Below are 26,052 nucleotides of genomic sequence, written 5' to 3'. Positions count from 1 at the left end.
AGCCATAGATAATACATAAACACATGGGTGTGGCCGTATTCCCACAAAACTTTATTTACCAAACAGCTGCCTTACCACATTTGACCCACAGGTTATTGCTTGCTACGAGGATCTACAATAGCACTTCCACTTTTTTTTTTGTTTTTTGGAGGAGAGTTTTTTTCAGAGTATTAATATTTTGCAATAGTCCAGTTCAGTTTTCTTGTCATATGTTTCACAATTTGAAGTTGATTGTTTTGTCTTAATTAAAGTTAAACTTGGCAAGACTACTTGTGATAGTGTGTACGGTAGGGAATAACTGTGAAAGACTTTGAAATGGACCCAAAATATTAGTGGTCAACTGTAATGGAATGCTAGTTGTTGTCTAGTACACTCCTTCGTGTTATCTGATTCTATGGGGTCTTGTGCCTGCCATTGTCTTTGAGGTATTTTACAACTCTGTAACTTGTAGAATAGTGATGGTAATATATATGATTTTTGTCTTTAGAAATGCAAATTGTGTCCATTGGGTATGCAGCTGTTTTTTGACCTATGGCTACTGACCAATTTTCCAACTATAGGCAATCTTTCAGCATTCCTAACTGCCTGAATATTTGTTGGATTCTCTTTGGCTTTTCCTTTGAACCAGCTGTGACATGTTACTGGTTCTCACATTAATGAATGAACTAAGGAATACCTTTGATACATGTTCATTCCACATCTGAGTTATGATTATACCATCTTTTAAATATTACCCTTTTGCATTTTTTATTGCATCACTTTAGAAAGCAGAAAATGGTAGTTTTTAAAAAATTGGTGATACTAGCTTTAATCATTTGATTAAGGTGGTTCTAACAGATCTTTCCATTGTGAAGATGTATTTTGTCTTTTTTAAGGAAATATACTTTGAAGGAGATACTTTGAGACAAAGAGAATATTCTGTTTCACAATAATTTTTCACCAGATGGTTTTAGTACTTACTGATGGTCCTTGCCTGTATCCATTATAACACTGGAGTTGCAAAACGCAAACCTTTTTCGTTTTCTTTTTTTTTTTTTGAGACGGAGTCTCGCTCTGTTTCCCAGGCTGGAGTGCAGTGGCGCTATCTCGGCCTACTACAACCTCTGCCTCCTGGGTTCAAGCAATTCTCCTGCCTCCCGTGTAGCTGGGACTACAGGCGCGTGCCACCACGCCCGGCTAATTTTTTGTATTTTTAGTAGAGATGGGATTTCACCAGGTTAGCCAGGATGGTCTCGATCTCCTGACCTTGTGATCCTCCCGCCTCGGCCTCCCAAAAGTGCTGGGATTACAGGCATGAGCCACTGCGCCCGACCACCGCAAACCCTTTTTCGACGTCCACAGTTCACACCTGAGCTCTCCCTTTGAATCACTACAACACTTCCCTTTCTTGGGCAATATATGAATAGCACGGCAGTTAGGTCACAGGCCTTGGGTTCAAACCTCGGCTTTTTCACTTACTACCTGCAAGACTTACTAGTTATTTAATTTCTCCATTCCTCACTTTCCCTATCGGCAAAACGGGTGCAATAAAGGCACCCCTCTCAGAGGACTGTTAGGATTAAATGAGCTAAATTACAGTGTCAGAACACTTCAGTACTGGGTACATAATTACTTGCTCAAGAAATGTTAGCTATTATTGGGTCATGATTATTTATATGTGTTTGAATTCCAGCTTTACCACATCCCAGAGTGTCTTTGAGTGAGTTACTCAATATCCTTGTGCCTCAATTCCTCATCTATTAGAAGGTTCCCATCTCATAGGTTTTTAAAGATTCACGCTTACATGCTTAGCAATGTCTGGTATGGAATAAGCACTAAAAAAGATGAGCTTTTATGATGATGATGATTACTCTTTTCAATCATGATTATTTTGTATCTTTGCTCTGAAAGAAAGTGAATTTTTTAAATTCAAGACTTTTAGATTCATCGTACTACTTTCATTGTGGCTAGCTCATGGCCATCCACATAGTGAATTAATAAAGCTTTGTTGAGTGGCACTTGCTTGACAGCCACACTTTTGTCCACTCTTTCACCTTGCTGTATTTGTGCTGTCTTCCTTGCTGTAGGAAGCCCATGCTTGGGCAGTAACATTCCCACAGAAGGTCTGAGAGGCTCTGATGGGCCAAGGTTGTAAACCTCCATGATGTGACTCGATGGGCAGTTAAAGTGTGTTCCCACCCCCCACGGATCCGCTGCCACGAGAGTGTGCGAAGGCATTTACCTCCATGCCACTTTGATCCAAGTTCTCTATTTTCCCCTACCCGTCGGTCGAGGTTGGGAACAGTTGCTGTAAGCTGGGAAGCACCCGCCACAATCCAGCAGGGCGCGGTGGGAGGGGAAACTGAGGCCCGGCCAGGCACCCGCGCCTCACCCATCCCGCCGAGAAGCTCAGGCCCCGGGAGGCACCTGGCGCCTGCGCCCCGCCCGCGTCGCTTCCCGTCCCGCGCGTGCTGCGCTCACGTGACCCGGGCCTGGGAGGAGCCGGGGCGGGCGGGGGTCACCTGAACAAGGGAGTCACGTGAGCGGGGGGCGGGGGTGGGGGGCGGTGCCGGGCGGCTGTCACGTGACGCGATTCCGGGGCCGCCGCTGCCGCTGTCGCTGTCGCCGAGCCCAGTCGAGCCGCGCTCACCTCGGGCTCCAGCTCCGGCTCCGTCTCCACCTCTGCCTTTGCCCTGGCGGCGCGACCCCGTCCCGGGCGCGGCCCCCAGCAGTCGCGCGCCATCAACCTGGCGCCCGCCGTGCAGCCTGTGCCCGGCGCGATGGGGGCCGCCGCCGGCCGGAGCTCCCACCTGGGGCCCGCGCCCGCCGGCCGCCCGCAGCGCTCTCTGCTCCTGCTGCAGCTGCTGCTGCTCGTCGCGGCACCGGGGGCCACGCAGGCCGAGGCCACCCCGTTCCCCGAGCTGTGCAGGTGGGTGGCCCACCCGGACGCAGGCTCCGCTCGCGGTGCCCGGGGCGAACGGCCGGCGTGGGGGGCGGGGAGCGCTCGAGGAGCTCCTGGGGTCTCCAAGTCGCCTCCGGTCCGCGCCGGGTCCGCCCCGTTCCCAAGGGAAAGTTGCCTGCGTGGTGTCCGGGAGCCCCACCGGGTCCCGTGCGCGGGCGGGGGGCGCGGGGGGCGCGGGGGCACACGCGGTCCTGGCGTTCCTGGAGTCCCGCGGCCGGCCACTTGTGGCTGTCACTGAGTCGGGGGCGGCTTTGTGCGGAGTGGCCGCCCCCGGCCCTCGGGGTCGGCGGCTGCCCTCGCGCGGCCGGGTGTCCGGGAAAGTTGGAGGCAGGAACTCCACTTCGCTTTGTTCCCGCTGCGCGTTTGCATCAGAGTTTCGCCAGCGGGGCACCGTGAGGCCCCTTGGTGTGGAGAGGCTCACCGGGGCGTCGGAGCCCGCAGGAATGGTCCTGGAGTTGAGTGTTTGTGGTTTCATTTGCTGATTGATTTCCCCCCGTGGGCTCATTTTCTCTTTAAAGTAGTTTTTTTTTGTTTGTTTAGCAGGCGGTGACTTTTGTCTTCTTTAGATTGGGGGCAGGGGGGTGTCCTCCAGTGTGAGCTCTCAAGACTTGACCCTTCACTTTTCTGAGCCCAACTTCCTGCCTCGTTGCTCACATGATGTCATTGTCTCCGGGGCGGATTATTCTAGTGGATCTTGCTCTGGGAACCATGATTGTATAACCCATCAGTCCCCTCGAGGGCTGTGCATGTCCCGCAGCTGCCAGCAGTCCAGGACCTGGGGAACTTCGAATTTCAGGAATTTTCTGACCATTCTTTTCTGGAATGTTTAGGGTGATGGAAAATTCAGCTTTTATTTACTTTTTTTAAACTTTGGTAAAAAGGAAACAAGATGAAAAGTTCTGAACAGACAAGTTTCTCCCTTGGCAATAACAAGTTGCTTTTCAGAATGAAACAAAGTTGAGCCTACTTTGGGCTGAACGTGGAGTTTGTGGTAGGGTTTATGGGGGTTCTTATTTTTCCTTTGCATCAGAGAGAGTTTTATTAGCACCCCTGTGTTCAGAACATGCAGAAATTATTCTAAGGAGGGTGAGGCTGATCTCACAATAGAAACTCTTTGGAAAGGCCCGTATTTTTTATTCTCGCTTTTTTGGAAGGAGAAGGGTGGATGGAGGGAGAGTTTGTGACAGTGTAGTTTATAGACCAGTTAGCTACCCTAAGATACACAGTTACTCCAGTAACTAGCATGATACAGAGAAATGGTGGCAACTTAAACCAGCTCAGGCTGAGACCAACATTTGGAGGAAGGCATTTTGGAATACTGGCTTCTGTGACCAAAAATAAGTTAACTCGCCTGGGCGTGGTGGCTCATGCCTGGAATCCAGCACTTTGGAAGGCCGAGGTGGGCGGGTCACTTGAGTCCAGGAGTTGGAGGCCAACCTGGGCAACATGGCGAAACCCCGTCTCTACAAAAAATATGAAAATGAGGGCCGGGCGCGGTGGCACACTCCTGTACTCCCAGCTAAGGGAGGCTGAGGTGGTAGGATAGCGTTAGCCTCGGAGGTCGAGGCTGCAGTGAGTTGTGATCGAGTCGAGTTGCGCTCTAGTCTGGGCGACAGCGCAAGGCCCTGTATTAAAAATAAAGAAATAAATACAATGAGAAATTAACCCAGCTGACTTAGTGAAGTTGAAGTCTTGGTCCTGTTAACAAATTGAAATTTGTTTCTTCACAGTTAAGATTAAGGTTGGCTTCAAGGTCAGACTGATGATACTTTGGCGGATTAATGGGGCCCTTACTTTTGCATTAGTTTAGTCATGGCAGTGTCTTGAACCTGTGTTCACGAACCTCGTCTCCAGGTGGAACACGACCTCTTGGTCCAGTAGGAATGGACTTTGTATCTTAACATTTTTCTGGCCACTGTCACATGTGGGCATACTTAGCAAATGCCGAAGAGGTTTCTGAGGTTGATGTGCATTGTGAATATAAGAAGATGTGCCCTTTGTAGTCTTAGAATACCTTCAAAGTTGTGTGTAATTTTTCTGCCAGATTTTCTTCGGACAGCAAACCTGCCAGTCATTTCAGAGATGGATTTTCACCCACCTCTTTCCCTGTTACTTCCCTGTAGTTGCACATGCAGACTTCTTCATAGCCACTTGCAGTCTCTACTTTAAACCCAACGTGTGCAAAGTGAACTTCCTGTCTGTGCCTGTTTTATAATTTTTTGAAGCAGGGTCTCACGGCGTTGACCGGGCGTGAGTGCAGTGGTGCAGTCATAGCTCACTGCAGTTGTGAATTCCTGGGCTCAGGCAGTCCTTCCGCCTCTGTGTAGCTGGGATTACAGGTGCATGCCACCCCGCTTGGCTTATTATTATTATTTTTTAAATTTTTAATAGAGATGAAGTCTTGCTGTGTTGCTCAGGCTGGCCTCGAACTCCTGTCCTCAAGCAATCTTCCTGTCTCAGCCTCCCAAAGTGTTGGGATTACAGGCGTGAGCCACCATGTCTGGTTTATATTCCTGTTTTAAATTGATACCTCTCCTTAAATACTTTTTGAAAACTTTTTTTTCTTGGGACAGGGGAGGTGTCAGTCATCTGTACTTTTATGAGATAAAATTGGCTAAAATTTCCTTAAATGTAGCATGTGGTTGAGGAATAGGAAAGTAAGTCAATTTTCTTTTTTAATTTGATACAAAAAATTCTACGAAGTGTCACCACAGTGTGATGTGTTAAGCTACATTTTAATTTTGTTCCTGGGCATCAGTTTGCTGAAGTGTGAATAATTCTGCCAGGTCTCCAGTGTGAGCATGAAAAGTTGAGTCCTACAAATGTCCCCATTTGTTTTTGCTGCTTGGTCACATGGAGGCAGTCCCAAATGTACAGAAGGATCACATTCCAAATGTTTGTATATTGATCGTTTCAAACGTGGAATGCGTTTTTCCATTGATAGTATTCTTGTTCATTGTTGTATGGTCCCCAGAAAGTCATTATCCTTGCAAAGGTTTTGGAGCGCCCAGACACCATATGGCTTTAACAGAATTCTAGCCGTAAATTCTCATTGTCTCTAAAAGATGGAGTTGGATTTCCAGGAAAACAACCTCTCCTCCCAAGCCCAGCTCTCTAGAATCTAGAGAGAATATTTTTCTTCTGCAGTCGCTTAGACCAACAAGAGGGACATCCGGGCCTGCTTCAGGGGTGCCTGCCAGGCACCTTGTGGGGGCAAAGCGTCAAGGTGACCTTTGGCTCTAAGCACTCCTGGGATGGGGTGCAGTTCCTGGTGCAGTTAGTAATTGGGAGGGATGAAGGAGACAGCACCGTTTCAGCAGCAGCTTTCACTGTGTCCACGCATGTGGAGGGGCCTGCCCTCTGTGAGTTGTGCATTGAACAGTCAGGCACGACAAAGGCAAGTTTCCCCAAGTGTATCTGGCTTGAAGCAGTGCTTTAAATAAGTGCTTGGTTTTTGGAGAGACTCAGCAAAGTGTTAACTGTCAAGTGGATTACTGTGCCAGGTGATCCCTGTGCTGAGTTAGAAGTTAATGATTCTTATGTAGGTATTTCTTGGGAGGTGATATGCTAGTACAAAGTTAGTAGAAAATGTGTTTCCTGAGGCTAGTGTGATAGGCTGTGGGACTGGCCTGTGGAGAAGACTTGGGGCAGGAAGGAGTGTCTGAAGGTCAGTGGGGGCAGGAACAATAGAGCAAGAAGAGAGGGCATTCAGGAGGAGAGGAGCAGAGGCCAGGCCATGCAAAACCAGCAACAGTGTCTACAGTGACCTCAGCTTGTCAGTAGCTTTACTTATTACCATATGCTTTAAACTTTGTAAAATGTCATATTATATACGTAATACGCACGTTTCCAGCCTTTAGTTAGGCATTAAGATGCTTAATGGGTGAGGTCTTAACAGTGTGCATTAATGATAAAATAATGCATTGGGATGGCTAGATTTAGGTAGTTAAGAACTTTAAAATTTATACAGAACAAGTTTTCCCCAAATTGTTTAGGTATAAATGCTAGAAAGTTTTTACTATGTTGAGGACAAGAGAATAATGAAGCCAGCTGGGAGTTGAGGTTGGTTTAGTTACTGTCTCTAAGGAGATTTTTTTTTTTCCCCTGTAATTTTTCTGAAGGAATAATGCTTATATGTCTAATTTGGGCCACATGTTAAACCTGGATCACATCCATTTGTGTGTGTGCATTTCTTTCAATGATAAGTGTATGTGGATGCCTAAGGTTGTTAATTATGGTTACATTAGATCTCATGGATTAATTCTCAGAATGGCATCCTGGCAGATTCCCAGGAAATGAGTGCCTGAGTTGGGCCTCGTATCTTTTATCAGCATTTTATATAGAGAGAGATTTTTAAAAGATGGGGCTGAGAGAAATAATTGAGATGTTCCCTTCTCTATTTTGATCTTGGTATATGAACTATTGTATTGGGGAGAGAGTTGAGCAGGCTCTAGAACTGAGCCTAGTGGCAGAGAGCAGCTCATCACTTTGAGGTGCTGTTCTTTTTCTTCTTCCTTTTCTTCTTTTGATTGTCCTAGCCATGGAGAGTTCTTGCTAATGCCCTAGCTGGTCGTGAATGGTGTGTGAGGAGGTGGACGTGGCTGTTTGACTTTATGGGAACCGCCAAACTGTAATGCCGAATTACCATTTTGCAATTCCACCAGTGATGTATGAGAGTTCCAGTTCTACATCCTTGTCAACACCTGCCAGTCTTAATTTTAGCCTTTCAAGTGGGGTTGTAGTGGTATCTCAGTGTGGTTTCCGTTTTCGCCTCTCTGCTGACTCATCAAGTTGAGCAAGAAAGGAACATCTTTTCTTGTATTTATTGGAGTCCTGGGTGATGTTCACCATCATCACGTGCTTACTGTTGGGTATTTTTTGCAGCGTCCTTTAAAAATCATATTTTGCCCGTTTTACCCCTTAAAAATTGTTTTTGGGGTCTTCTCCTTATTGAGTTGTAAGAGTTCCTCATGTCTTCTGGGTACAAGTTCTTTCTTAGATATGAGTAAGGTGTGAGTAGTATGAGTATTTTCTCTTAGTCTTTGCTTTGCCTTTAAATTTTCACAGTGCTATCCTTTGAAGAACAGATTTTTAAAAAATTTGATGGACTGTAACTCTTTGTGGTTTGTGCTTTTGGTAGCTTAAGAAATCAACCCTAGAACTAGTAACATTTGACCTGGGGAATTTTTTGAGGACTGTCCTGGGCATTGTAGGATGTCAGCCAGCATTCCTGGCCTCTACCCACTAGATACCAAGACTACACTCCACCACTCCCTCTCCCCCAGTGGTGACAAATAAAAATGTCTCCAGATATATCAAAGGCCCTGGAGGGGATGGGGCAAAATCACACCCAATTCAGAACCACTGGCCTACCCCAAGGTCTCAAAGATTTTTTCCTATGACTGCCCCTAGAAGTTTTATAGTTTTAACTGTGATTCCTTAACTCTAGGATCAATTTTTTAAATTTAATTTTTATATATGATGTTTCCAGAAAACTCAAACCATATTTTTCCTTTGTTCTCATTCCATGACAACAGTCATTAACACAGAAGACTTCTGTGATCAAATGTGTGGTGGTTTTCCCCGGGCACCAAGCAGTGACCCCTGGCCGATTCAATTCCCGACCCTGTCTACCTGGAGATAGTGTCAGATGCCACAGGTTTGGGGCTCAGTTCCCAAGACTGCTCCCCAACCCACACCAGTCGCAAGTCCAGGCCTCGGGAACTTCTGACCAACTGGCTTCAATTTGGGATTCCCACAGTGCCTCTTTGGGTCTGATTAATTTGCTAGAGTGACTCACAGAACTTAGGAAACACTAAACATAAGCTGATGATTGGCAGTTTGTAAGGATATTACAATGGATACGGATGAAGAGATGTGTAGGGTGAGGTATGGGGGAAGGGGTGCGGAGCCTCCGTGACCTCCCTGGCTCACTACCCTCTAGGAACTGCCGTGCATTCAACGATTTGGAAGCTCCCCCAACCCAGTTTTTATGGAAGCTTTAGGAGGTCAGCATTTCTTCTCCCAGGGTATAGGGTGGGACCCTCACTGGAGAGGATCTTAAGACCCACAGTCTGAAAGTGGGGAAGATGAGAGTCCTGCCTTGGGGCAGGTGGAAGGAGGGGCAGGTGGAGAGATTGTTTCCTGAGGCCTGACATGCCCGACATTATAGCAAAAGACCGACACAAGGACTGCGGGAGTTAGGAGCCAGGAACCAGATTGGGAAAAAATACATACATACATACATATATGTATATACACGCACACATACATATATAAATAACGCCACAAAAAGGGTGAAAGTTTATTTTTTTTTTGCATGAATATATCCAGTTCTGTTTACTAATACTTTATGAAATGTGCTTACAGCTCTGTTTTTAAGTGAGATTGGGCTACAGTTTTTTTGCTCTGCCGTTCTTGACAGATTTTGTTATCAATAATATGTTTGCTTTGTGGAAGGAGCTAGTTAGCTTTTAGTATTTTCGTATGTGGTGAAACAGTTTGTATATAAGATGGACATTTTCTGTTTCTTAAAGTGTGGTAGAACTCACCAGTAAAACTATCTGGGCCTGGTGCTCTTAGGTGGAATATCATTGGGGAGGACTTTTGATTATGGTTTCAGTTTTATCTAGTTTATTTTTCTATTCAGATTTTCTACTTTTTCTTGGGCCAATTTTGGTAATCTCTGTTTTCCTAGAAAATTGTCATTGTAATTATGTATTCATATATAAATAAGTAGCATGCTACTGTCATATTTTTGATACTCTATAGCTCTAGGTAAATTTTAAAAATTCCTAATGTTTACTTATGTACTTTTTTTTCTTAATTATATTTACTAAAGACTTATTTACCTTTTTAAAGTCTTTGCAAAAGAACTAGTGTTTTGTTTTTTCATCATCTTTTCACCATTTATTTGCAATTTTATTAATTTATCCACTCAGTAACTTCTACATCATTTTCCTGTTTCTAGTTTGAATTGAATGCTTAGCTCTTTTATTTTAAATCATTTTGCATAATTAAGAAATATATTTAAAGCTTCATGTTTCTTTCTGTGGAGTACCATACCGCTCTCATGGATTCTGATACTTTTTTTTTTTTTCCCCCATATTTCAATTCTGTGTATTTCCTTTTTGGACTCAAAAGTTCTATCTGTTTCAACTTCTGGACCCACTAAATTTTTAGATTTTTATTTTTTTCAGGTCAGTAAACTTTGGGGGTTTTTAATTTAGGTTTTCCATTGTGCTGGTAAATGTGGTGGCACTTACTGACATTTCCCTTGTGGCCTAACACCTAGTCAAGTTGGGAGTGTATTATGTGTTTGGAAAAAATGTTCTCTGTTTGGGTCAAAGTTACTCATGGTGCTGTTCAGCTTTTCTTTGCCCTAACTCTTCTTTGGTTTGTCTGTTGCTTTTATTATTTGTATCTGGCTGCCACTGTGGACAGGCACGTAGACAGATATCGTTTGCTGCTGTCGCCCAGCTTACCGGTTCTCCCGTGGTTCAGATGCTCTTCTGCTTCCCTGTTGTCTTTTGTTGCAGGATCTCAGCTGATCTGTAGTCACAGCTGCCTGTTCTTTCTACATGGACGCTGTAGCTTCTGTCAACCCTCTGAAGATCTCTCTTAAAGTTCTGTTCTGATTGCCCTATTCATTCTTTTTCCTTGGGTCCAGTTTCTTTGGTTTGAGTTTGTCACCATGATTGCGTGGTGCTGGTGACCTTGCAGTGATAAGTGCCTCCTGACTGTGCTCTCTGCAGTGGGTCTCCACCCGGCCTTGGCTGCCTCTCTGCGCAGCTGCATAGGGTAGGGCTGGGAGCAGTTGTTGCAATTTGGCTGCAAATTGTTTTTGGGGAGACTGGGGGATGGGCAGGATATGCCTCTGTGGCTGGTCTTGGCGCCTTAGGTCCTTTCCACCCTCTTGATGTCACCCCTAAGCGCCATTCCTGCCAAGAGACAGCTGCTAAACCCCTGTTGATTGCTGCTGGCAGCATGTGGCCTGAGATGGGGGATCTGGATTGTTGAGTCGGCTGTGTCCAATCACTTCTTTTTTCTGGATCTCATTTTCCTCCTCAAGAGAGGTGGGACTTAGTTTTCTTTCCCTCTTTCCTGCTTGAAAGCCTCTCATTAGGGAGTTAGTTTTGGAAGTCACTTTCCTGGGTTTGAATCCAGACTTCTCCCCTCACAGGCCTTGGGCAAGTCACCGAACCTTCAAGGTCTTCCTTTCCGTGTGTGTCCCGTCAGGATGCTAACTGTGTTTGTAGGCTAGGTGTGGGATGCTAACCATGTTGTAGGCTAGGTGTGGGAATTGGGAGACATTTGAATGCCTGGCACGTCCTCGGTGTTCATCGGTGCTGTAGTGGTAGCAGTTGCTTTATCTGTAAGTTACAGATGCTGCCTTACATCAGGGATTTATTTTTATAACCTGTTTCTTGACCTGCCGGCACTCTCCATTAGTGTCTTGGGGTTTCTGCCTCAACCAGACAGCATTTCTTCATCATCAGTTTCATGATCGGCATTCCATATAAGCTTCCTCATGAGAAAGAAAGGTTTCCACTGTTTAAAATTTAAAGTTTTAAAACCACGGGATTCCATGATTTCCAGGTCCATTTTGCATCCCAAATTCTGTAGTTCTGAGGTTTGCAGCCTTGAGGAGTCCTTACCGACTCGGATTCCCCTGAACAATGATAACTCGAGGTGTGGAGTTTGGGTGGAGGCCGGGGGTCACCCTCCTTCCTGTGGCGGTTTGGTCCCAGGCTGGGCTGGGAGCAAGGGGGCTGTTGTGGTTCCAGGGCACGAAGAGCCGTCCTCCGTGTTTCCCTGTGGTCGGATCAGGAAGTCCCAGCTAACTTCTGCACATGGGTGCTGTTGTAAGTGGGAACGGAAGTGTCCAGACCAGCGGCTTGGATGTGAAGTGCTTCATAAATTCTACCTTGCTGTGCAACTTAAAAAAAAAGTATGGTGGCTTAGGTTTTCGAGGTGCCCAAAGCAATGCGTCATAAGCCTATTTTTGTCTCCATGTTAGCCAGGGCAGAGGGGCACTTCCCTGTGAATCCTCCAGGGTGGGGAAAATCCCAGGCGCTCTGTGAACCTGGCTCTTCAGCCAGCTGCAGACCTGTGGTGGGAGTTTTCTTTTTCCTTTTGTGTGCTTTTCGATCCCCTGGGCTGCAACCATTGTTCAGTACATCTGGAGGGTAAGTTGTCCAGGATGAAGAAGCAGATCCCAGGAGTGTCATCCTTCACAGGGAGGGGTGTGGGAAGTGAGGGAGGTGGTGGAAGCACTGGCCCAAGCTCTGTTTTCAGGAATGTGTGACAGCGAAAACTGGCCTTTGTTTTGCAGTTTGAGTTGCCTGTGGGCTGTGGCCTAGAGGGAAGGTCAGGAGGGTCTTGCAGTCAGGGCTGCCACCTTCTTCATGCCTGCTCTGTGCTGGGAGGAGGTCAGAGCTCCTTCAGAGCGGACCTACCACTGGATTTTGAGTGTGTGTAAAATTACCTCGTTGCCATCTGCACGGTTATCTCGACTCCAGAATCAGTTATACATTTTAAAACAGCTGTTTAGTACTTAAAAAACTCCCCCAACACTCCCTGCACCCCACTGTGGCCTGCAAATAGAGTGCCAAGCCACCAGAATAGAAGCGCTAAAGAAGTGGGTTTCCTAGAAGTGGCAAGTCTGAGACTCCAGTGAGTCACCCTCATTGTTCCCCTGAGGCACCCTCCCTCCACCTGGTCTCTGCTCTTGAAGTGCATCAGTTATGCCAGCACTTCTCTCTTTTCTTTTCTGTCTTTTTAGAGTCTCCCCTTTAGAGTGACAGGCAGCGTGAGCTCATGGCCTTGACTTTGCTGGACCTGCAGAGGGAGAGGAGAGCTGGTGGCAGAGTCAGGGGTGGGGCCCCGAGGATGGGGCCATTTTATAGGAGAGTCCACTGTCCCCAGGCCTTTCTGTAAGAGGCTGGAAGTGAGGGAGTGAACCAGGCACGCGGATTAGGGGCCTACGTGTCAGACCCGGAGGGAAGCATGTCTGACTTGGTTGAGAGGCAGCCAAGGGTCCAGCGTGGCTGAGTGGGCTGAGTCACTGGGAGAATGGAGGGAGGAGCCAGAGAGCGTGGGGGACTAGCTGTGGCCAGGTCACAGGGGCTGTGGGACTTTGGGCTCCCTCTGGGTAAAAACCAGAGCCCTTGCGGATTTCAGTAGGTGGGTCGATTGAAAGGCACATGGAAGGTTCCATTGCTTGGATTGCCTCAGGGAGCTGTGAGATCCCTAGATAAGGGTTGCAGTTTAGCAAGGCAGCTGCCTTTCCTCTTCAGGTTGCCTTTAGGCTGCGATGGAGATAGCCTGAGCTCTGGAGGAGGACTAGCCTCTTTCTAACATGGACTTGGCCACTTTGTGAATTTGTGACCTGAGGCAAGGTCACGTACCTCTCACTAGGACCTCACTAGGCTGTCAGTTCTGTGTCTCCAAGAAGGTGGAGAGGGAGCCTAGCTGGGTGTTAAGCAGCTGGGTGTTAAGCAGCCCCAGCTGGGTGTTAGGCTTTGCGGAGCCTCTGCCGTCTGATGTTTGGCCCCAGCATCTTCAAAGCAGGGGCCTTTCTCCTGTGTCCCCCTGATTGGCGTTTGTGAGGAACCACCGCCTGGCAGTGGCCTCACTGGCATCGTGGGCCACCCAGCTGAGCGGACAGCCGGCGAGTTTTCTAGAAAGGCCCACCTTCCCTTGTAGTTCGCACACTCCAGGAAGGACCCTGGGTCTGGGAGGGTTTTTTGGGACCTTGGTGACAGGGAGAGTAGGGGGCTGAATATTAAGGTCTGAATTCTGCGGTGGGGGCTGGGTTGTTCTTAAAGGCGGTTGAACTCAGACATCCACATGGTGAAGCAGGGGGTTTAGCCCATCTACAACTCTTCTTTATATATGAGGAGGGAAGTATGAGACCGCCCAGGTAATTGCTCTTATTGGAAGAAAATCATCACGGAGCAGGGCTTAGAGTTGAAATACTGGCCTGCATCCTCTACCGTTGAGTTGATCTGAGCCAAGGCTAGCAGAGAGAGGGCGGCCATTTTTCTGGTAGCTTTCTGTTGTGGAGGGCACTTGCCCACCTCCTGGGAATGCCACGCCCTGGCGTGTTTGCACGGGTCCTGTTTCCCCTGCTGCTCTCCTGCTGGAAGCTCTGAACTCACCTGTCTCTGCTGTGGATGGTGCAGGGCGGGCAGGCCCAGAGTGCCATGCCTGTCCTGAGAAGTCCCAGGAGGCAGTTGAGTGTATGTGTGTGTGAGTGCGTGTGTGAGTACACGAGTGTGTGAGTGCAAGCGTGTGTGTGTGAGTGTGTGTGTGAGTGTTTGTCTGAGTGCGTGTGTCTCTGTCTTCATTAGCTCCGCGGAGATTCCTCCGGACAGGGGCCTGCCCGGCTCTCCCTCCGGTTCTTTGCCAGTGTCATGTGACAGTCCTTTCAGAGGGCACCGCCCCCAGCCAACTCACCTTTTTTTGTAAACTTAGTTTTTAAGCCGTCCAGATCTCTCTCTGGATTCAAATGAAAGCTTTAGATCATAGTCTGTCTCAAAAACTCTCTGTTTCTGGTGGTGGTTTTTCCCTCACAGCGTCCTTGAGGGCTAGCTGAGTTTTGTCGAGGAAGTTGAGCTGGGAGAGACTGTGGCTCACGCAGCCTGTTGGTCAGCTGGGGCAGGAATCTGGCCCAGTCTGTGCATGGCACCTTTCTTAGGGTAGCCAGGAGAATTCTCCCCTGTCTATTCTAGGTGACCTCTGTTACGCAGTCCCCATTGCCTGCCCCCGTTCTGTGGGCTCTGACGTTGACTTAGATGCCATGTTTGACTTAGAGCTTCTAACCGGATCCCTCTCTAGGCACCGGGCTTCCTTCCAGACCCTGCATACCTCTCAGGGAAAACCAAAGGCTGACGTCTGGCACTTCCCTGCTTCTCTTTATTTGTATTTGTCAGCCCTGTATCTTTGTCCACAGCTTTGTGGGTTTGATAGAATAGGAAGTGAAGTACTTCCTATATAAGCCCTGGCCATGCTGTGTCAAACTCATGTGCTTCCCCAGCCTTTATTTTGGGGTACGAGTCTTCGTGCAAATCAGATTGTTTCTGTTTTAGTGTAGGCAATAGAAAGTTGTTGACGACAGTGTTTACCTCACGTTCTTGACATTCTGCTGCCAGGGTCCGGTGTGGGAACCTGGCCTCCTTGCTCCTCTTCCCTGCTGTTTTTTCCCTTCCTCCTTAGTTTAGGAGACTGGTCTGGATTTCTGAAGGTGACGGTGCTGGATATGTATGATCTGAAACACTGTCTGATACTGATAAGGGGCAGTAGTGAGCCAGGTGATTTCTTGAATATTCTGTGAGAGGACTTGCATGCATGTCAAAAGTAGGAAAATGTTTTTTGGATGTTCCGGTTGGAAACACTTCACATTCTCTTTGTCTCCAAGGTGTTAGATTTGTTCCTTGCTGTAGCCTCAGAGAAACATTTCTCTAGCTAGTGACCACGTATCTTATACATAAGATACGTGACCACGTATCTTATACATATACATCTTATATGTGAATTTCACTTATGTGTCACCAACTGGGTTTCTGTCTTCTAAGGAAACCAAATTACAGATTCACACATGCCTACTTATATTGTTACTGATCCCATCCTGCCTTGATCTTGCTTTATGTGTTGATTATTAATTGCAGGCCAGTAATAAAATGTTTAATAGTTACATGACAATTAGCATAACCCCAAGATTGACAGGAACTGAGGAAACTAAGATATATTTTAAAAGAGTTTGGCTTTATGGCAATAAATGAGGAAGGGACAGAGTGATACTTCATGGAGATGTTTTGTGTTGAAAGGAAACCCAGTTTTCTAAGATTTGTTTTCTTTTAAGAAATTGAGGATACCATATATTTTGATCATAGAATTTTACATACTTTAGACGCTAGCTATTTTTAAAAGGAAAGAACTCCAAATTACATCTCGCAAGCTATTGTGGTTTTGTAAGCATTCGGTGATGGCATATATGAAAACTCGGAGAGCTGTCATGTTAAGATACCAATGTCAGTTTAAAGATATTCTATATCTGTATCCCTATGACATAGTATTTTGAATTTTTTATTTTTCATTTTTGGACAGACGTTTAGAACTCACTCAGTGAAGCTGGCTCTCCATCTCTCTGTTTTAAGCTTTTTGAACTCCAGGCAACTGTGTCGGCCTGGAGTTAGATTCACTTCTTCATTGCTGCCCCTCGATTGGTTTCGTCTTGACCAGGGTGGGTTTTGAATGCGGCCCTTGCTGGAACAGTAGCAGGAAAGTAGAAACACCTTCCTGTCTCTGGGTTGGCTGACAGTCTGTTACTTGTGTGCTTCCTTCTAATTGGTAATCTGCCAGCACCTTTCAGGATATTATGAAATTCCAAGCAAATGAGGTTAAAATGGGACCTCTGTGCTTCTGAACAGGCGTGAACTGACTGCAGTTCTCCAGGATGGTTTCAGCAGAAGCAGTGAGATTCCAGTCAGGAGCAGAACTGTATCTGAGCTTTCTTTATGGGAAAGATTCCGACGGTGTACTTGGTTTATATGGTTAAATTAATTGTCCTTGTTAAATTTAAAAAATAGGGTATGTTTCAACCACAGACTTTGCTTTAAAAGCAGACATCTTCTAAAGTCATTTGCCTTGTGTGTGACTTCTGCTGCTCCCTGTTTCCTGCTGGGCCTGATGGGTTGATTGTAGAATGTTTCTGAGTTGTGGATAACACTCACTGTTGGACTCTGCTGAGCTGAGTAGTCTGATTAAAGGAGAGTGTGCATCTGAGTTGAGGAAGACAATATAGATGTGGTCCCTGTTTGTGGAGTTCACAAGCTTCTTGTATAGAAATAGCAAGGACAGTGCAGCCAGTGGGAAGGAGCCGACTGAAGGAATTGGTATTATTTCCATGGAAACCAGTTGGGTATGGGAAGAGAGGTTGTGGAAGGCAATGCTCTGGTGTTTGGCAATTCACACTGTGCAGAAGAGAAAGCAGAAGTGGACTGGGAGTATAGAGTAGCAGAAGTTTAAGCTTGGGGAAGAAGTTGAGCAAGAAAGCATATGATCTGTTGATAGCGTGATGTGATGGGGTCTGAATCTTTGGACAGTTCACAGCTTTTTCATAGAGGCTGTCCTCAGATGGGTTCAACCACTCTTAGAATTCTGCCTTTATTATTCAAGTAGTATCCATGACATGCAAAATGAGAAGAGAAGCGTTTTGGCCAATGACGGACTGCCTAAACTACTGTCTGCATAAATGACCTTGGTCCTAGAAGATTATGATGAAGCTGAACAATTCCTATCACCTAGTGATGCTGTAGCCGTTGTAACGCCATAGCACAACGCATTAGTCACATGTTTGTGGTAATACTGCTGTACACGAACCCACTGCGCTACCAGTCTTATAAAAGCGTCCAGTCAGGTCCTAGGCCTTTACATCCACTCACTCACTGGCTCACCCAGAGCCACTTCCAGTCCTGCAGGCTCCGTTCATCCTAAGTTCCCTAGGCAAGCGTGCCATTTCAATCTTTCATACCGTATTTTTCTGCGCCTCTTCTATGTTTAAGTACGTATCATGTAGTGCAGTTGCCTGCGGTATTCAATGCAGCATCATGCTGTGCGGGTTTGTAGCCTGGGAACAATAGGACATACCCTATAGCCTAGGTCTGTAGGAGGTGACACCATCTATGTGTGTGCAGATACACTCAGTGATGTTTGTGCAGTGACAGAATTGCCTCATGACACATTTCTGACAGTGTATCCCCATCATTAAGTGAGTGACTGTAAACCAGTCCCCCCATCAGCAGTTACACTTCCTAAGGTTTCAGTTACCTATGGTCACCTGTAGTCTGAAAACATTAAGATATTTTGAGACAGAGGGAGAGACGCCATATTCACATACCATTTATTACAGTTATAACTGTACTATTATTAGTTATTACTCTTTTACAACAACTAGTTTATAAATTCAACTTAATCATGGGTATGTATGTAAAGGAAAAACCACATCTGAAACCATATTCCTGGTTTCAGGCCTGTACTGGGGGTCTTGTATCTGTGATTACAAGGTGCCGTGAAGGGAGGACTTTAATTTTTCTGTATGACTAGCATTTTATTGAATCAAATTGTGTAGGTGGTTGGCAATGTAATAGGAACTCAGAGATCTTTATGCTATACAGAGTCTATCATTTTAATGGCATTTATTGTGACAAGATTTAAACTAAAGTTTTGTGGAATGTTTTGCCAGTTTTCGTGTTGTAACTGAAACTGAATGTTTTCTGAAAAGTTAAAACCGTTTTTTAAAATGGAAAATAAATGCAGCCGTTTACGTAAGTGGTTAAGGACTCACCCTTGGGCCTCACACTGCCTGGGTTTATTCTTCACTTTGTAATTCTGTGATGCTGGGCAAGTTCCTCCTTCTGAGCCTTGAGCCTTGGGATCTTTGGCCTCAAAGCTGAGGAACTTGGAAGGGTTGGATAATGGCGTCCAGTTCTGTGGGGAGATTTGGCTCACATGTTAGCCGTGTGGGTGAGAGCTGTGCTGTCGTGGGTTCTTAGCCAAACTGGCCAGTTTCCTTCTCAAGCCATCAGTAGATGCTGATCCTGCATCTGCCAGTCATTGCTCCAGGAGGGAGGACATTACTGTCCCAGAGTGACGGTGTCGTTGGGGATAACAGGCACCTCAGAAGATGCCACCACTAAGCTGTATAAAGTGCCATTGCAGCTAGTGCCAGAGCTGTGGATTCGGCCGGGGAGCACTGTCTGGAGGAGCTGCTGCAGCACATGTGTGTATCTCCAGCTGTCGGGCTGGCTTTGGAATGCATTTGGATTTTTTGAGAATGAGAGAGGGACCATTGGCTGTTTTATGCTCTGAAAAATGATATAGAATAGCAAAGATTTTGCTTACTTTTGCTGATTCTCTAGAACATTTTCTGTCCCAGAGTGATGGTTTTGAAGAACCAAGGTTCTTGGACAGATGGTTTTGCATCCAAGAGTGATTCTAACTGAAATCAGGCTGCCTCCCTTGAGGATGGTCACTGGATTTTGCAAGGCTGGGACAATGGGCAGGGATCCTGGGTTGTTTCCAGTGGACAAGCTGCTTCTGTGGGCCTTTGCAGTTCTCCCCGCTCCTCCTCCTGTGTCCTGCTGGTTTCCTTCAGTCGAGATGGAATACAGCATAGCGTCAGTGACTTTTAGAAGACTTGACAGAGTTTCAAGAAAATGCTCACTGGGCTTTTTTACCTATCCTGCTGCAGAGGTTGTTTTTTTCGACGGAGGGAGTCTCACTCTGTTACCCAGTCTGGAGTGCAGTGGTGCGATCTTGGCTCACTGCAACCTCCATCTCCTGGATTCAAGCTATTCTCGTGCCTCAGCCTCCCGAGTAGCTGGGACTATCGGTGTGCGCGACCATGCCTGGCTAATTTTTGTATTTTTTTTTTTCTAATAGAGTCAGGGTTTCACCATGTTGGCCGGAATGGTCTCGAAGTCCTGACCTCAAGTGATCCTCCCACCTTGTCCTCCCAAAGTGCTGGGATTACAGGCATAAGCCACCCGCACATGGCCTGAAGTTCTTTCTTTCAGAAAATGTATTCAACACATTCCTTCGTGTGTGTGTGTGTTTGAGTGAAGACTGTGTTTCCACACAGCTTGCAGATACTTTCTTCCAGAAGCTTGTTTGTTGCTAACATTTAACATCTTAGTATTACAGCTTAGTTTTCTCTGATTGAATATGTTGATCTCTCTTTTTTTTTTTTTTCTGTCAGTTTTTTTCTTAAGTCTTTACTTGTGTAAGCTCAGATAACTTAGTCTAGAATGTAGGCTTTTTCTGGGAATCTCAGCTGAATGGTTCCATTTGCTTGGCTGTTAAATGAACCATACTGTTGTGGAATAGTTTCCTAATTCTGGCTGTACATGTGCACTTCGGGTAGAGAATTTTCTAATAGACAAACTTTCAGACAAAAAATTTATTATTCCTCAAATATATCATTAAATTTTATTTAGTCTGTAATAATTTTATTGCTTCTGAAACCATTTTCTAGTTCTATCATGTGATCATGGTGCTTTTAAACTTTAATACCAATTTAAGAATGATTTTAGCTTAGGCCATTCTGGGGGCTTAGCCTTTAATGTGGAAAGAAATTTAGAATCCTTTAGTTTCAAACATGTGATTTCTTAAAACTTGTTATCAGTTATTTATATGATTTTACATTTATTATGAAATAGTCTTTAAAAAATATTTACTTTAGTGGAAGCATGTCTAGTGATAGTTTAACCAGAGTGCATACCAGAGTACATAATAGTTTTTGGAATATTCTTCATAAATTTTCAGATAGATTATTTAAACCACATGACTGTTTCTGAGCTCCTGTTGATACTAGGGGTTAGGCGTATTAGTTTAGTTTTTTCTTTTTCTTTTTTTTTTTTTGTTGAGACAGAGTCTCGCTCTGTTGCCCAGGCTGGAGTGCAGTGGTACAATCTCAGCTCACGGCAACCTCCACCTCCCGGGTTCAAGCGATTCTCCTGCCTCAGCCTCCCAAGTAGCTGGGACTACAGGTGCGCACCACCACACCCGGCTAATTTTTGTATTTTTAGTAGAGACGGAGTTTTACCATATTGATCAGGCTGATCTTGAACTCCTGACCTCGTGATCTGCCTGCCTCAGCCTCTCAAAGTGCTGGAATTACAGGCGTGAGCCACCGCGCCCTGCCACTAGTTTGTTTTAAAGGAGACATAATGTCCGTTGAAACATCAGAATGTTTTAAGTACTGACAGCTTGCAGGTGTCTTTGGAGTGAAGTTTAGAAACCTATTGTGACCATTTTTCGTTTTAAAGCTGTGACTAAGAACTCTGAGATATCGGTACCTTTGCCTCAAGTGCTGCTGAGGGCTTTGAAGGGCATTGAGGTTGCCAGGCCTGGAGGAGGGCTGCCTTGTGCTGAGTAGTTAAATCAACCCCCTGAAAAAAGTCAGTGTTCAAGTATTTTAATAGGCTCCTCCTTTCCTACTCCCATAACCACTTATATTTGATGAATCTTGACAAAACAAGTATGAAATGCAAATAGAGAAAATAATATAATTGAATAGAGCAACACTTTTCTCTCTAGCCCTGATTTCCAGATAATCAGGACAATATCCATTATTTCATTCTTTTTAAAATCTTGATTCTGCTCCCCAAGCACACACACTCTTTACCTTATTTAAATATCCCCTTTGCAAAAATGGTGGATTTCTTTTAAGGAAAGCATAGCCGGCCAGGCGCGGTGGCTCATGCCTGTAATCCCAGCACTTTGGGAGGCTGAGGTGGGCGGGTTCACGAGGTCAGGAGCTCAAGACCATCCTGGCTAACATGGTGAAACCCCGTCTCTAAAAAACTAGCCGGGCGAGGTGGCGGGCGCCTGTAGTCCCAGCTACTCGGGAGGCTGAGGCAGGAGAATGGCGTGAACCTAGGAGGCGGAGCTTGCAGTGAGCCGAGATCCAGCCACTGCACTCCAGCCTGGGTGACAGAGCCAGAGTCAGTCTTAAAAAAAAAAAAGAAAAGCATAGCATTTTAGGTACTTGTGGATCTCTTTAGCGTTGATTCCTACCAGTTAACTTATTTTAAATGACACCCTCATGCACCAATATCATATACTTAGGATTGTGAAATAGCTTAATGATGCCACTGCTGCTTCTTGAGGTTTGTCTCTGGTATCCTGGAGAAACTAGTTATGGCTCCTGATAAGAGATTAGCATTTTTCCAGAGTAGTAGCCAAGTCTTTGTTTACCTGTTTATCTCATATCCTGCAACCTGGAATATACCCTCCGAGAGGGCAGGGCCTCTTTGTTTTGTTCATTGCTGTACTCTCCTGTGCCTCCCGCGGTAAGTACTTAAGAAATACCTGTGAAACACATGAATAAAGGTTAATGAAGGGCAAAGGAAACAAGCCTTTATGGATGATTTTTCTCTGTGCCTGATAGTACTTGGGTTATTTTCTCATGTCCTTGACTCATCCCAAGTCTAGGAGATAACTCTTAACATGTTCCTGATGAAGAAGCTGAGTTGAGGAGTAACACCCCAAGGGTGTCACCCTAAGACTGGGCACCTAAGTACCCCAGCCTGCTCTTCAGGTTTGTAGCCACTTAGTGGCCATCAGACCTTCCATCTCCCTGCTTTTAAAGGCCTGTGTATGTGGTTTGGTTTCTTGGCAGGTGGGTTCGATGGGTTTCCAGACCTAGGAGTTCTTGGCGCCTTGTCTTCCAGTACCCCAACAGGGCTACTATGGCTCCTCCATTGCTGAAACTAGTTCAGGGTGGGGGAAGGGGGACATGTTGTGGGGGACCTGGTGGTTGGTTTTGTGCTGAGTCATTGCCTTGGTGCACTGTGGAAGGGAGCTCTGGGAAGTGGACGGCTCCTTCTGTGAGGGAGTGCTTCTGTCGTCAATGGGGTACTGCATAGGCTGCATAACACTGCTAGGTAGATAAATATGGTGGTCTTACCCCAGGGCCTCCACAACTCCTGGATGGGCCTAGCCTAAGCAATTCTGATTTAACTTATTGCCCCTTCTTTTAGCAATACTGTTGAGTTAAATAACAGCTTTTGTATTTAAAATGATAAAAAATATTTTTGTAGATATGGGATCTTGCTATGTTGCCCAGGCTGGCCTGAAACTCTTGGCTTCAGGTGATCCTCTGGCCTTCGCCTCCCAAAGTACTGGGATTACAGGCATGAGACCCTGGCCTGGCCTTTCCTTTTTACATTTTGCAAGGACATTTTAAGACACTTTCTTCCTTTTCTGTTTTTACTCCTGCTGAGGAGTTGATCCCCATTTTACAAAATGGACAAAACATTCTCCCCAGGGCAGAGTAGACATTTGAGAATAATTGTTTTCGCAGAACCGGGAAACCACCTATTTTGTCCCAAGTATACTGGTTGATGCATTAGCAGTTACTCACTATCTGCTTTTCCAGAGGTTTGAACGATGAGTGTGAATGCTTGGTGTAGTGAATTTTGTGTGATTTCAAATGTGATAGTTGACTCATTGCACAGCTCTGTCTTGCAAGTTCAGATCTGAACTGTAGCTCTAAGAGGTAAAAGCAGAAGTGGAGCTGCCTTTCGTGCCATAGCTAGCTTTTTAATAAAATAGAGTTAAAAAATCCTTTGGCTTTTCAGCATTTCGGTGTGATTGGAAAGGCTATTACTATCTTATATTCAGCATGAGTCTTGAGCAAGTACTGATTAATATGGTTTGGCCGTGTCTCCACCCAAATCTCAGCTTGTAGTTCCCATAATCCCCATGTGTCGTGGGAGGACCTGGTGGGAGGTAATTGAATCATGACGGGGGTTACCCTCATGCTGTTCTCGTGATCATGAGTGAGTTCTCACGAGATCTGCTGGTTTTATAAGGGATTTTTTCCCCCTCTTGCTCCGCACTTCTCCTTGCTGAAAAAGGATGTGTTTGCTTCCCCGTCTGCCATGATTGTAAGTTTCTTGAGGCCTTCCTAGCCATGCTTAACTCTGAGTCAATTAAACCTCTTTCTTTTATAAATTACCCAGTCTTGAGTATGTCTTTATTAGCAGTGTGAGAACAGACCAATACACTGATCTGAGTTGATATTCTTAAATTAATGGTAAGATATTTCTTTCTTTCTTTTTTTTTTTTTTTTTTTGAGACAGAGTCTTGCACTGTTGACCAAGCCGGAGTGCAGTGGCGCAATCTCGGCTCACTGCAACCTCCACCTCCCAGGTTGAAGCAATTCTCCTGCCTCAGCCTCCCAGGTAGCTGGGATTACAGGCATGTGCCACCACGCCCAGCTAATTTTTGTAATTTTAGTAGAGACGGGGTTTCATTATGTTGGCCAGACTGGTCTCGAACGCCTGACCTTGTGATCCACCCTCCTCGGCCTCCCAAAGTGTTGAGATTACAGGCCTGAGCCACCTCGCCCAGCCAGATATTTCTATTTTGATGATCTTTGAGTCCTGAGGTAGCTTCAGAGTGGATTGAACCAGAGACAGATGGTGTTAGTAGTTTCTGCCCTGGCTTCTTTGCAACTTAACATACTTGACTTTTTAGTGTTTTTGGCTAAGGAAAGTGTATTTTCTAGTTTGTGGCAGTTTTAAGCAAATGTGGCTTGAATAAAACTAGAGAGAAGTTTAATTTTTGATAAATCAGTGACAGTGACAAGTTGTTTTTCTTCCTTTCCAGTTATACATGGGAAGCTGTTGATACCAAAAATAATGTACTTTATAAAATCAACATCTGTGGAAGTGTGGATGTTGTCCAGTGCGGGCCATCAAGTGCTGTTTGTATGCATGACTTGAAGACACACACTTACCATTCAGTGGGTAAGTAAAACTACCTTAAATTACTGGATTGGCAATATGATTCCTCAGTTTTGCAAAAATGACTGTGTATAGCTATATGTATATAGCTATACAAAAATTATGAATGTTTAGAAATTATAAATGTTTATAATACATAATACACATTTATTATACATAATACACATTTGTTAGTAGTTAAAAATGATAACGGTTTGAATGTCTAGTATGAGCTGAAACTAGGTTAGTCCTGTCTAGTGGATACTATGCAGACAACCGTTATGAAGAATTATGTGGATGTGTATTTGATATTGAAAGATGTCTCCTAGATGGCTCTCCCTTCTCACCCACGTTTTTCTTAAACCCTGTTTTTACATTCTCCCCCAGCCCCCATTTCCTTTAGTGCTCCCCGCACTCCCACTCCTTTGTGCCTTCCAGTTTTGGCTGTGGTTCCCAGACAATGTGTGTGCCATCAAAGATGGTCACCGGAGTTAGGCTTACATTAAAGGTTAAATAGTCCTGAGGATTGGCAGTCTCAGAGAAAAAGGTGCGGCCCCTTCTTTCCTAGGGTTCATTTCATTTCCCCAAATGTATGCCTTTTGGATCAGGATCACTATCCTGTGAAGAATATGAATCCAAGTGGATTGATAGCACCAGGTTACATGGAGTGGGGTCAGGGCAGATACCTGAAGGAGGGGATGCAGGGCGGACAGAAAAGCAGGACACATTGCCCTTGGGTTTGGCAACATGGATGTCTGTGGTGACCTTTCAGTAAGGCAGTTAGAATAATGAGGTTTGACCACAATGGATGGTCATGACATAGTGATGGTATGTGACTAGGGATCGTCTGATAACTAGAAGAGGATGCTAGCTAGGCTTTTGGATTTGGGAGAGAAGCTTACTGTGGTAGCTCTGTCATTTTGTTTTGTGTTGTAAACATTTTTACATTTTTACAGATTTGGGGGTTCAAGTGCAGTTCGTTACGTGGATATATTGCATAGTCGTAAATCTGGGTTTTTAATACCTGTCACCTGAATAGTGTTTTTTAATACCTGTCACCTGAATAGTGTACATTGTACCCAGTAGATAATTTCTAATTCCTCACCCCCCAACCTTTCTGAGTCTCCAGTGTCTGTTATTCCACTGTCCATGTCCATGTGTACATATTGTTTAGTTCCTACTTATAAGTGAGAACATGTGGTATTTGATGTTCTCTTTCTGAGTTATTTTACTTAGGATAATGGACTGTTGTTTGATTCATGTTGCTGCGAAACATGTGATTTCATTCTTTTTTATGGCCAAGGTGTGGAATTTGACCATAAAAAAGAATGAAATCACACACACACCCCCCACATTTTTTGTTATCCAGTCATCCATTGATGGACACTTGGGTTGATTCCACATCTTTGCGATTGTGAATAGTGCTGTGATAAACATTGAGTGCAGGTATCTTTCTGATATGATGATTTTTTTCCTTCAGGTGTATAGTCAATAGTGGGATTGCTGGATGGAATGGTAGTTCTATTTTTAGTTCCTTGGTAGATCTCTATACTGTTTTCCATAGAGGATATCCTAATTTACATTCCCACCAACAGTATGTAAGCGTTCCCGTTTTTCTACATTCTTCCCAACATCTTTTGCTTTTTGACTTTTTAATAATTGCCATTCCGGTGGGTGTAAGATGATGTCTCATTGTGGTTTTAATTTGCCTTTCTCTGATGATTCGGGATGTGGAACATTTTTACATATGCTTGTTGGCCATTTGTATATCTTCAGAGAAATGTCTGTGTATGTCTTTAGAGAAATGTCTGTGCA

General features: G+C 45.1%; 1 protein-coding gene across 1 annotated transcript in view; it reads left to right on the top strand.

The window, feature by feature from the left end:
- The first annotated feature begins 2,612 nt into the window (after positions 1 to 2,612).
- The window catches only part of IGF2R (insulin like growth factor 2 receptor), a 133,730-nt gene continuing 110,290 nt past the window's right edge, over positions 2,613 to 26,052 (top strand). The window contains exons 1-2 of the mRNA XM_005551504.5: positions 2,613 to 2,908; positions 24,122 to 24,261. Of these exons, the coding sequence (XP_005551561.3) occupies positions 2,760 to 2,908; positions 24,122 to 24,261 (289 nt within the window). The 5' untranslated portion in view covers positions 2,613 to 2,759. The remainder of the gene's footprint in view (positions 2,909 to 24,121; positions 24,262 to 26,052) is intronic.

The sequence above is a fragment of the Macaca fascicularis genome, chromosome 4, assembly GCF_037993035.2.
Source record: "Macaca fascicularis isolate 582-1 chromosome 4, T2T-MFA8v1.1".
Taxonomy (NCBI): Eukaryota; Metazoa; Chordata; class Mammalia; order Primates; family Cercopithecidae; genus Macaca; species Macaca fascicularis.
This window is presented reverse-complemented; position numbering and strand designations above follow the sequence as displayed.